Consider the following 12583-nt stretch of genomic DNA (forward strand, 5'->3'; position numbering starts at 1 on the left):
GGATGAGAGTGAGCATAGCATGGAGATGTTTTTTCTCTGGAACTATCTAGTGATCTTCAATAGGAAACCTAGAAGATGAGATGGAATTTTGAGTGTGAAGTCAGGCTTCAAAAATTGGGGGATCCCTGGTAAGCCACCACCCTCACTGGGCTAGGGTCCAAAAACACTGCACTACAGACATGAGAGAGAAAGCATAAATAAACCAACCTCCACATGGACTGCAGCCCAGTTTCAGGCCATCTGGATGGCTCAGAAAATCTCAAGCCCTGAAATTGTGTTAAGATGATCCTGGGTTGCTGGTGTTACCAGGGCCTGGCAAGAAATGGGAAAAAAAAGTCTTCTATAGAGGAAGATAGCATCTTTCTTGGCCTCAAATTGTTCCTACAAATAATTTTTCTAATACAATATCCAGTACACAATTAAAATAAACCAAGCATTCTAGGAGACAAGACAAAATGAGAGCAACTAGCAGAAATAGCCACAGAAACAGACACACGGGTCTCCAGATAGTGGAATTCTCAAACACAAACTATAAGTATTTTTACTATGATCAAGAAGATAAAACCAAGCCTAAAAATTTGGCAAGAAACTGAATTCTATAAAAAGTGGCGCAGCAGATTTGAAAAGGGACCAAACTAAAATTCCAGAATTGAAAAATAAATAAACTAAATAACCAGATTGATGGCTTTAAAACACAACTGCAGAGAAAATTAGTAAACTGGATTACACTTAAAAAAGAGTTCCTGTCTTGGAGCAGCAGAAATGAATCCGACAAGGAACCATGAGGTTTTGGGTTCAATCTTTGGCCTTTCTCAGTGGGTTAAGAATCCAGCGTTGCTGTGAGCTGTGGTGTAGGTCGCAGATGCAGCTTGTGGCTGTGGTGTAAGCCGTCAGCTATAGCTCTGATGCGAACCCTGGCCTGGGCACCTCCATATGCCACAGGTACAGCCCTAAAAAAGCAAAAAAAAAAAAAAAAAAAAAAAAAGAACTGGGGAGTTCCCTGGTGGTTTAGTGGGTAAAGGATCCAGCCTTGTCACTGCTGTGGCTCAGGTCTCTGCTGTGGGACAGGTTCAATCCCTGGCCTGGGAACTTCTGCATGCCACAGGGATGGCCAAAAAAAAAAAAAAAGAATGAATGAATACATGCATACATATAATCCCAAAAGAAGCCTGGAAGAAAGAAAAAGAAAAATGGAAAGAAAAGAGTGTGACAGTGAGAAGATACAGAGGGAATACAGTGAGACTACAGGGAGAAGTCTAACATTTAACTCAAGTCCCTGAAAAAAGAGAAAATTGGACAGAAGCATATGTGTGAAGAGATAATGGCTTGAAAATTTTGCAAAAATAGGTAAAGGATTTAAATTCAGTTTTAAGAATCCCAACAAATCCCCAGCAAGATAGAAAAAAAAGACATCCTTACACGCCTCACAAAGGTTTCAATCCCTGCTGCAGGCCTGAGTTGCCTGGGAAGGTTACTTGGCCTCTCTAAAACTCAACCTACTTCCTAAGAATGGTGAAATTATTAAATGAGATAACATGGAAAGTGCTTAGCTTTCTGCAACATCCTTTCTGCAACTAGCTGTAAAAATTGGCTATTGTCGTCATTTATTATTAACATTTGCAGTACCAGGTTGAGCATCTGTATTTGCGGGGCTGTGAGGGTCACCGCAGCAAGTAAACTCCAACCACCACTGCACCTTTTTTACACCCTAGTGGTGGGCAAACAGGAGTTGGTTCAGACATCCAAGGAGATTCCTCATCCCCAGTCTTCGTGCCAGGCAGAGGACTTGGGGTGCAGAGGATCCTCGAGTTCCACCCCACACTCTGTGGCCCCGCCCACCCACGTGCCACCCCCCCCCCCACCCAAGGGCCTACAAAGCAGTTGCCTAGCAATGTTTATTGTGCTGAAGCCCGGGCAGGCATCCTGGCCATGCCTAAGAATGCCTTGGTGGTCCTGCGCTATGGGCCATATAGCTCAGTCGGCCTGCCGGTGGAGCACCGCACTTACCGCCTGGAGGGCCTGCTAGGTAAGCAGCTGAGCATAGAAGGGCCACCCAGTGTGTGGGTCCAGGAGCACCCCAGTTTCTGGGCATCTGTGCAGGCTGTGCCCTCTGCCTAGACTTCCATCCTTCCGCAGACCCAGACCAAGTGCTACATCCTCTGGAAAGTCTTTCCTGAGCCCCTACTGCCCCAGGATGATTTAGCTCTTCCTCCAGTTTCTGCTGCCTCAGTATTAGAGTAGGGTCACCCTGTGAGCCCACCGGGTGCTGGGTAGTGTGTGTGAATTACTCAGCTATAAAGGATTGTATACCCTGCTTTACACGTCGAGAGAATGAGGATCAGAAATATTAAGTGACTTTTCCAAAGTCATATGGCTGGAAAATGGTGGAGAGTCTGTCACTTGATCACTCATTCATGCAACAAACCCTTGTTGAGCCCCTAATATGTATTAAACCTTCTTCCAGGTACTGGGGGACACACTGGAAGAAGATATATGTCCTTGAAGTGACCTTCTCATTGTTGACTACTCATTGACAATGTCCCAACACTCTGACAGAGGAACATAATCATAGTGGGACCTATCACTGTCTGTAACTGGAGGGGAGAGGAGAGATATTTGGAAAGGTTTACTGGCCTGAATTACATTTGAGTTGAGCTTTAAAGAAAAAAAAAAAAGAATAAGGACAAACTAACTAGGTAAAGGGAAGAAAGAGTTTTCCAGGCAATGAGACTAATATCTGCAAAGGCTGGAAGCGTGAACAGATGACCTTGTTGAATTGATGGGAGGATGAGGCTGGAGAGGTGGACAGCGGCCAAATTCTAGAAGGCCATATAGTTTTAGGCAGGGGAATGAATCTTTGGCTGCTGTGAGTAGAGCAGTCTAGAGAGGAACAAGAATGGAAGCAGGGAGATAAATCAAGGGGCTGTTGGGGTGGCCCAGGGGAGAGGTGAGAGTTGTTTGGACCAGGAGAGCCATAAAGGGGTGGTCGATTAAAGTAAAAGTAATGGTACTCCTTGAGAGGATGGAGATGGGAGGTGAGGGTCAGGAGGGTGTCCTCCAGATCTAGGCAATGTCCGGCTAGAAAACCCTAGAGTCCACAAAACCATTGAGCTAATACACAAAATCAGCACAGGTTAAGGATACAAAATCAATACACAAAAATGAGTTGTAATTCTACACACTAGCAATGAACATGAGAAGGAAATTAACAATTACAATAGCATCTAAAAGAACAAAACATATGTGAACAGATTTAACCAAAGAGGTATAAATCTTCCACATTGAAAATTGTAATAATTGCTAAAAGAAATTTAAAAAGACCTAAACAAATGGGAAATTATACCATGTGCATGGATTAAAGTCTTAATATTGTTAAGATGACAATACTTCCCAAAGCAATATACAGGTTCAATGCAATTCCTATCAAAATCTCAATGGGGTTTTGTTTTGTTTTTTGCAAAAATGGAAAAACTCATCCTAAAATTCATAGGTAATTTCAAGGGACCGAGCCTAACCCAGATGATCTTGAGAAAGAACAAAGTTGAAGGTATCACATTTTCTGCTTTCATAACTTACTCAAAGTTACAGTTATCAAAGCAGTATGGTTTGTAGTGAGGATAAACATATAGACCAATGGACTAGCTTTGAGACTTCAGAAGTAAACATTCATATTAATAGTCAATTGATTTCTGTCATGAAAGCCACAACTATTCAATGGGCAACTATTTGATGTCTCTTTAACAAACTGTCCTGGGAAAACTGGATATCCATATGAATATCTTTTGAATGATATAAAAATTTAACTCAAAATGGATCAAAGGTCTAAACTTAGAGACTATAAAACTCTTAGAAGAAAACACAGGGGTAAATCTGAATGACCTTAGATTTGGCAAGTATTTCTTAAATACCAAAAGTATAGGTAACAAAAGAAAAAGCAGAAAAGTTCATCAAAATTAAAAACTTTTGTGCATCAAAGCTCACTACTAAGAAAATGAAAAGACAATGTACAGAATGGGAGAAAAGATTCTCAAATCATCCATCTGTAATCAGGACCTCTCACTGTCACTGGGAGGCTTAGTAGGCATCTCAGAACTTTATGTCCAAAGTTTCTAAACCAGCCTCCAAATACTCATCAGTCCCTCCTGCACTCTTTTCATCTCAGTTCATAGCAGCACCATTATTTCACTTACTCAAGCTAAAAGCCTTGCAGGCATCTTTTCCTACTCTCTTTCGCTCACACCCCCATATAGTCCTAGCAGGACATTCTGTAGGCTCTATCTTCACAGCTTCTCAGAGGAATTCAACCACGTCTTATCCTTCCTACCACCACCCTCCGCCTCTTTGTCCAAGTCAGTCATCCCCTGCCTTGATTAACTCCCCTGGCGTTCTCAATGAGCTCCCTGCAGCCACCTTGTCCCCTTCAGTCTGTCCTCAGCATCAAAGCAGGTGATACCATTAAACCTGAGTTAGAGCCTGGCCCTTGCCTCTGAGAACATTCCTAGCTCACTCAAGTTAGAAGCCAAAGGCTTACAGTGGCCGGCCAGGCTCCTAATGACCTCCTGGACCTCATTTCCTCCCACTGATGCTTCCCCTCTCCCCTCACTCACTCTGCTCCAGCCACACTGGCCTCCTGTCTGAGCTTGAATACTCCTGGCCCACTTTCATCTTGGAAGAGCTTGGAAGTTGCTCTGCTTGGGATGCTCTTTCCCCAGACTCCTGCAGTCTTTACTCTTCACTCTCTCAGCCTGTAGGTCTTTCTCAAAAGTCACCTACATAGATAGGTCTTCCTTGAGCATCCCCACTGACAATGTCAGCACTTCCCTGTGCCTCATTCTTCCTTATCATCTCTCTTCCTCCTCTTTTATTTCTTCCCAGTGCTCATTGGTACCCAACATAATATATATTTCAACTCCTTATCTTGTTATCCTTCTCTCCCACCATCCTAATGCTTCAGAGGAGCAGGGATTCTTGTCTGTTCTCTGCTGTGTTCTGGAGTCTGGGATAGTGCCTGCATATCTTAAAGATCAATAAATATTAATTAAAATGAACCTGCATGGCACTGAATGCTGGAACCACAGTCGGTGAGACTGTGGAAGAAGAAAGAAAGTCAGAACTGGAAAGACCACAGGACAGAGGCAGTGGTTCCTGTGAGGGACACAAAAGCAGGAAAGAATCTGGAGACACAGGAGGCAGCAGAGATGGGAATTTCAAGAAGAAAATGACTAATGGGCACCAAACTGTTAGCAGGCATTATCTAGAAAAAGATGATGTGTGGTTGATGAAGGACATAGAAAAGGAATATTCTCAAGGATGTGATGGGAGGGAAAGTTGGCACAGTAACTTTGGAGGGCAATTTGACTGTGTCTTAAATTTAACCATATACTGTAGGATCCTACTAGTCTATTTCTCAGTTTCTTATATATATAAAAATGTGCACATGTACATGGAAGCATGCCCATGAAGGTTTTCGGCATTCCTTGATCATTGTGAAAAACTAGAAACAACCAGAAAAACGTGTTGCATCTGTCACATGAAATGCAACACGGCAAATATGTGTATACTGACAGGGCTGGATCACCACAATATAGTGTTAAAGGCGTAAAGCATTTTCCTGAATTTGTACACTTTGAGCCCACTTCCATTGAAAAAGACAAAGGATGGGGCAGGGGAAGAATTATAGGGAATTTTAAAATTTTTGTCTTTTACTTTTCTATAATTTAAGTTTTTTTTTTAAACCATTGGTCTATATTACATTTTTAATCTGATAAAAATTTTAGAGTTTAAAATATTTTCTCTTACCAGCACAAGTATTGTAAGAAGCAAAAGAGATATATCAGCCTGCCATCTGCTGAGATTGGAGGAGAACTGAGTGAGCCGTTGGATGTGCTGATGGGCCTTTGCCTTGAGGGGCACAGGTTCAGGAGAGGTTGGGCTCAAGCTCCAACTGCAGGGGGAAGGGAATGGGTAAAGATGAGGAAACAAAGAGCCCAGGCAGCTCTTTCCACAGTAGGGGCTGGGGAGGAGTATTTTTGAGATCAAGGAGAGCATTTTTATGGTTGAAGGAGACTTGAGTATGGCAAGGTACCAGCAGGTGGTTGATTTTGAAAGTTAGCTTTAATGATAATTTGTGATGATAATTCATATAATACTGGCAGCCAACATTACTGAGGGCCAGTGACAAACACCAGGGTGTTAACAGAAGCAAAGCAGGGAGCATCTGCCCCTCTTTCTCTGTCCAACACTCTACCCATCCCTTTAGACCTAACACTCACATCCCACTGAGCACAGGGGTGCATTTGCAGACCCTCATCTATAAAATCTGCCTCTGAGTTCTGTGTGTTTCTTTAAAAATAATAGCCCTTTATCATTTCCCGAAGTCCTGCTGGTTTTGGAAATGTGCCTGATCTCTCCTGAACTTACCATGCCTTAAGCAATCTTTCTTTATTACTCATGAATTATAATAGCTCAGCAAAAATGTCTATGGCCTCAATACTGATGAAACTAAACGAACTATGCTTAACAAAAAATGCTAATTAATTTCCCTCGCCATGGCTGCTCCTTGCCTGCTGTACTTAAGTCTGCCAATTGACCTGCTAAAAAGGAAAAGACTCGTAAGAATAGAACCCATCCTTATTTAGCTAAGGTGCTATGTGTGCCATCCTCCTATCCCTGGCCATGCACTAGTTGCCCACCATTAGAACATCAGGGAGAGGCCTGTCTATTTGCCTTGACTTCCTAACCAGCAGCTTGTAAATCATTTGCAGATGGTGCACAGTTCCGCCAGTACTGAGAAGAGGGAAGCTTTTCCATGTCCCTCCAATTCACCCAGATCCCCCTTGAAGAATGAGGTGCCACTTCAAAGAGGCAGGCTTTCTGCGGGTGGCTTTACAGCTTCTGGTTGATTTATGCTGGAGTTTAGCCACTGCCTTTGCAAAGACTTTGTTGCATGGAGTATATTTATCTGACCTTTCTTTGAATAGACAACCCATAGCAGCTCATAGGAAAAAAATGGGTCCTCCATGTAGAGAGGTGGCATTTGGATGAGCTGCAGGAATTCTGCAAACTTCTCTGAGTTTGATCCCTTAAGCCTACACAGACCGCCCTACAGCTGGGCTTAACACATCTTGAACTAGTGAGAAGGGGACAGGCATCCCGAGGGTGAATAAATGATGTAAACCTGGAAGTAGCTATTTGCTTTAATAAGAATCAGATTTAGGTCACTCCAGATGCAAAAGAGTCACTGGAGATGCCCGTTATTAGTTGGTTTATTCAACCAACTGGATTAACACCAGGCATGGGGGTGGAGGAGGGAGGCATGGATTGTGGTCAAGTGAGGAATGACATGCTCAGTTCAGAGGATTTCTTCCTGTGGGGCTTCATTTGCTTAGATAATGAGGCAGATTCCCACCATCCTGCACCCCCCAACCTCCATAGGGTGGGTCATTCAGTAGATCAAACCCTATTTCTTAGGTACACCTTGCTATAAAAGAGTGCTGCTGTTCTCATAAAACAAACCCAAAGGCAAATGCTATGTGAAGCTCAATCAAATGGGCCCTGCAGGGAAAGGGCCATGGCAAGCTATAGAGTGCACAACCTCTTGGGGTTTCCTCCTGCAGAGCCCCTCCCCACTTACACTTAGTCACAGGGACCAGGCCCAGAACCTGGACCCCCTTGGCTCCAGAACCCCCAAGACTTAGAGAGTTGGTGTTGAATATTACTAGGATAGAGGTAGCACCTTACCCACAGAGGTGGGGTGTAAGGTAGGGGTGGAGAAGATGTTTTGCTCCTTATTTCTCTCCATCAGATTGGAGTACATGTCCCAGGAGCATCTTCAGAAAATGCAAAGCCAAGGTCATAGAGGCCAAATTGCCTCCTACCTACCAACTGGCAGCTTTTCCTTCTGCTGCTATACCTCCTCTCTCCTATGGGTACGCTGCTGGGGAACTAACTATATGACTCTGCCCATGGACTGCCTTTATGGCTCCTAAAGGATCCACTGGCCATTCCAAACTGGGTGGACTGCTTCATTTAAACAAGTCCTTGGTCTAAACTGAGTGTCTTCCTCCAAAGATGCTGAAGAAGAATACACTTAAATAGGATACAGTAACATAAATATGCCAAAGAAAAAGATGCGGGTGTTCTGTAGAGAGAGGTGTTAGCTGCTGCAAGGACAATTAGGGCCACCACTGGGTGCCCAAGGAGCGCTATCTTGTTAATGGAGATCCTCGCTGAGTTGCTTTCTGAAGTTCCTTTCCAGAAGTGAAATCAAAATCACGCAATTAAAATGTTCACAGTTGGGGCTGGATGTTCTTGAACTGATTGAAGGATGAAGAAGTGGACAAGCCAACATTTCGAAATAGCAATTGTCTCTGTAATTAATTGCAATTAACTGACATAGGTGTTTGCTTTTCTCCACATAGGACTGATTGAAATGCTAAAACTTTAAAAAAACATACTCCCACCTGTTTTCTCTTTCCATCCTAACCCAAGTTCTCACCGACATATGAAGATTGCCACAGGTGGTGATTTAGTGCACTACCTCTAACACTGATGCTGTAGGGTGAACATATCCAGAAACTTGGGGAGAAATAGAGCTACAGGCTATTCCATGAACATCATTTCTCCTAAACCCACAAACTCTTGCATTTCCACAATAGAGAATAAATCTAACAATTTTTCCATAGCTGATCTCTAGAGAAGGAGCCGTAGAATGTAAGTCATAACCAAAATGTGGATTCCCAAGGTAAAGAATAAAAATTTAGTTCATTAGCTTTTTAAAAAAATTTTTTCTGATTATTATAAAAAATATGAAATGTGCTAAAAGAATTTTTAAAACTTTTATATAATTATAACATTTATATAATTACATAATTTTTAAAAGTTACCCTCCACGTACAGTTCTTATAAAATATTGGCCGTATTCTTCCTCATGTACAACACATCCTTGAGCCTATCTTACACCCAATACTTTGTACCTCCCACTGCCTCACCCTTATATTGCCCCGCCTCCCTCCCCACTGGTAACCACTAGTTTGTTCTCTATATCTCTCAGCCTGCTTCCTTTTTGTTATATTCATGCTTTCACTGTATTTTTAGATTTCACATATAAGTGATATCATACAGTATTTGTCTTTCTCTGTCTGGCTTGTTTCACTTAGCAGAATGCGCTCCAAGTCCATCCATATTGCTGCACGTATTCTTTTTTATGGCTCAATAGTATTCCAGTGTGTGTGTGTGTGTACCACATCTTCTAAAAGAATTTTTTTTAACTTCTCATAATCTCACCACAGAGAGATAACTACCAGATGTTTTCTTTTTCCTATTACATAGACATACTTTAACTAGTATTGAATGCATGTATTAATACATTATATATACCCTGATTTTTGCTTACAGATATTTTTCTTGCTATTAAAAATTCATAAACATTTTTTGAAATTTCCAGAAAAATCTCATCATATCTATTTGCCACCATCTACTTGATCATCCTCTCATTATTAGGCATCTAAGTTATTCACAGTATTTTACTATTATAATGCCATAGGGAGGAATATCTTGTTGCAAAAGGCTACCTGTATTTCCGATTTTTCCTTAGGGAGCTTTCTCATAAGTGCAATTTCCTGGGCCAGAGATTAGAATCATTTTTAACTCTAATTTTCATAAGGCATTCGAGGTCTTGGCATGTACCACCAAATTGCCCACCAGAAAGTTGACTGATGTATATTTCCATCAGCAGGGTAAGATCTCCTCCACACTGAGTATCATCTCTGCAAGAAAGGTTCAAAAATTCTTCCTAGGGAAAACTCATATTTTTACATCTCATATGGTTCTGGGGAAAATTGCAACCAAACTTGGAATTTCTCAGACCTCTGGCTGTGCTTCCCAGCAAAGGGGAGGCCACTGGGGCCAGTACCATGTGGGTGCCCACTGGGTTGTTGAGTTATAGCCATGAGCGACTGGGGAGCAGACCAGCTGCTGCCATCCATGAAGACCTCTACAGATTGGGCTCATCTGTCCCCATGGCACCCACCTCCTTCGCCATCTTTTCCAGCTGTGTTGGCTGAAGATGGACACCAGGTCATCGTAGAGAAGATAGAAGACTGGAATGTGGTGGAGCTCATGGTGAATGGAGAAATTATCTTTCACTGCAACATCAAAGACTTGGAGTTTGGTAAGTCCCTCCACCAGCACTCTTTTGTCTTCTCTGGGGCATTTCCTTTTCTATTTGGAGTGGTCCATGTGTCCTGCCCAGATTCAAACTGGGTTTCTTTCTAAGTTTTAACTTCTTACTCAAAGCCCCGCTTTCTGTGACACATGGATGTGGTCATTGTAAACCACACACAGTAAAGTGTTCGATGCCCTGGGCTTCTTCCCAGAGCACTTGAAAACAGAGGAGGGATGGAAAGAAAATGACGTTTTAGCTTTAGACTTCAAATGGGATTATGCAAATTTATGGGTAATAGGTTTTGTTTTTCATTTTAATGACGTGTGTTTTATTATTATGTGACCTCAAAATGGTTTTTTCCATTTGATTAATCTATCTAGGCTGGCTAAGAAAATTAAGAGTCTATATGCCAGCAGTCCGTGGCACCATCAGCTACATTCTAAGGATTCCTTGCCCCAGAGAGCTTCTGGCCTGGCAGGCTGGCATCATGCATGTATTTACTCTGCTCAAAGTAAAGCATTCCCAATCCAGAGTTCCCACAGTGGCTCAGCGGTAACAAATCCAACTGGTATGCATGAGGATGTGGGTTCGATTCCAGGCCTCACTCAATGGGTTAAGGATCCGGTGTTTCGGTGAGCTGTGGTGTAGGTCGAAGATGTGGCTCAGATCCCGCATTGCTTTAGCCGGTGGCTACAGCTCTGATTCAACCCTTAGCCTGGGAACTTCCATATGCCACAGGTGTGGCCCTAAAAAGACAAAAGAAAAAAGAAAAGAAAAACACAATAAAAAAGAAAGAAAAGAAAAGCATTCCCAATCCACTAATACTCTATGAAAGGCTAGTTAGATTCACACACCTGGGACCTTTGGAAATACTCTCCCAGTGGAAGCTGTATATATGTCTTATACGACATGACATTGTATATCAAGCTAACCAAAATATAATTATTATTTATTTCCCTAGGAGGTGATGGTAAACTAGACCCACTGTGCAAAGAGGCCAGAATAGCTGTATTAAACGCCTACTGATCTCATCAGAACAGGCATCTCAAGTCAACAGAACAGCAGCTGCCTCTGGCCATTCTGCAGTGCAAGCAACAGCTGTCATTCCGGGCCATGAGCGCTGGGCTCAGACAAGCAACACCAACCTGTCCTTCGGCCTGCACAACATAAGTTTCTCACCTGGCAGCAAGGAAATGGGACCCACAAAGATAATAAAAACATACCATTTGCAGCATCTCTCAGTCTTAACCCACAGGGAGAGCCCTCCAATATCAGGTACACAGTGAGCTGAAGGAAATAATAAAATGCAATCTAAAGACAAAGCGCTATCCCTTCCTAATAACACAAAGTTGCCAGAAGCGTCAGAGATTCCACTCTAGAGTAAGCGGAAGAAGGGCTAGGAAGAGGTAAAATTAAAGATAGGAGGGGGATGGTGGGAGGGAGAAGAGTGGGCTTTGAAAATCTGAACCAAAAGTTAATGTCAATATTTGGAAACCTGCCTATTCCTACAGTTTTTTTCTCTTTTTCTTGCTCCCTGTAGAATACTATTTAATGTGTTCATGTACAATTTCCTAAAGGCAAATATTCAATTATTCTCCTTTAAAACAAGAAAATGATCTGCCTTCTTTTGCCTTAGCCAGTCCAACAGGCTGGTCTGAAGAGGACCCAAAAGAGGCCAGGGCAGAAGAGGAAAGTGGCCCCCTGTCCCTCTGGAGGAAAACACAGCTGGCAAAGCTAAAGAAGGGTCTTAGTCATGGTCAGCGCCAAACTCAGCCATGTCAAAATATTCCTTATACTTTCAGGCCTTACGCACCAAGCTGTAGTCTGTATTCTTAGCTGTAAAGGAAAGGAGAAGAAAGCAGATATTGATCTAATGACGTTTAACGTGAGGTCATGGTAAGAAGGCATCGCAGAAGAAAGATGGACACCTTTACAGAAGACTCTGGGCGCGGCCCCTGCTCCCTGGAGCCCTGCCACACCTGGGGCGCATCCCCTGAGCTCCAGAACTTAAAGGCATCTGGGACTCTTGATGAAATCCCTTGTACAGGTTCCTTCTCGCACATGATGAAATAGGGGATATAATTTTCATTTTCAGTCCAAGCTTCATTCAGAGGTTATTAATCACTTAGGACCTTGGAAATATTTGATCATCTTTACTGAGAACCTAAGGCTAAAAACAAGTCTTCCTCCTGGCGTCTAGTGCCTATTTTCACACGTCTTTAGTAACCCTGGATTTATCCCTTCTTCTCAAAGACCATTTTAAATTATTATTTATTTTCGAATAAACATCTCATGATCAAAAGAAATAAACTTTCATTACAGTAAAATGAAAAAAAAATACAAGTAAGGCTAAAGTATAGATTTGATAATATTTTGATTTATTCCAATTAGGGCTTCTTTGATTTATGTTTGAATGTT

The 12583-nt window shown here is 42.4% G+C and overlaps 1 protein-coding gene across 1 annotated transcript; it reads left to right on the forward strand.

The window, feature by feature from the left end:
• The first annotated feature begins 1903 nt into the window (after nt 1–1903).
• On the forward strand, nt 1904–11487 carry C14H10orf53 (chromosome 14 C10orf53 homolog). Its single transcript, XM_001926271.4, has 3 exons — nt 1904–2026; nt 10052–10171; nt 11127–11487. The coding sequence occupies exons 1-3, from the start codon at nt 1930–1932 to the stop codon at nt 11189–11191; spliced, it is 282 nt and encodes a 93-aa protein (XP_001926306.1). The 5' UTR covers nt 1904–1929; the 3' UTR covers nt 11192–11487.
• Nucleotides 11488–12583: the final 1096 nt, after the last annotated feature.

Source organism: Sus scrofa, chromosome 14 (assembly GCF_054392235.1).
Source record: "Sus scrofa isolate SSC_HxYL_T2T_F1_AM1 chromosome 14, Sscrofa_HxYL_maternal_Yorkshire_Landrace_v2.0, whole genome shotgun sequence".
NCBI classification, from domain to species: domain Eukaryota; kingdom Metazoa; phylum Chordata; class Mammalia; order Artiodactyla; family Suidae; genus Sus; species Sus scrofa.

Coding starts and splice junctions, on each gene's coding strand:
- C14H10orf53 (XM_001926271.4), top strand. CDS start 1,930: ATGCCTAAGAATGCCTTGGTGGTCCTGCGCTATGGGCCATATAGCTCA. Junction 2,027..10,051: donor CCGCCTGGAGGGCCTGCTAG/GTAAGCAGCTGA, acceptor CATCTTTTCCAG/CTGTGTTGGCTGAAGATGGA. Junction 10,172..11,126: donor CATCAAAGACTTGGAGTTTG/GTAAGTCCCTCC, acceptor TTATTTCCCTAG/GAGGTGATGGTAAACTAGAC.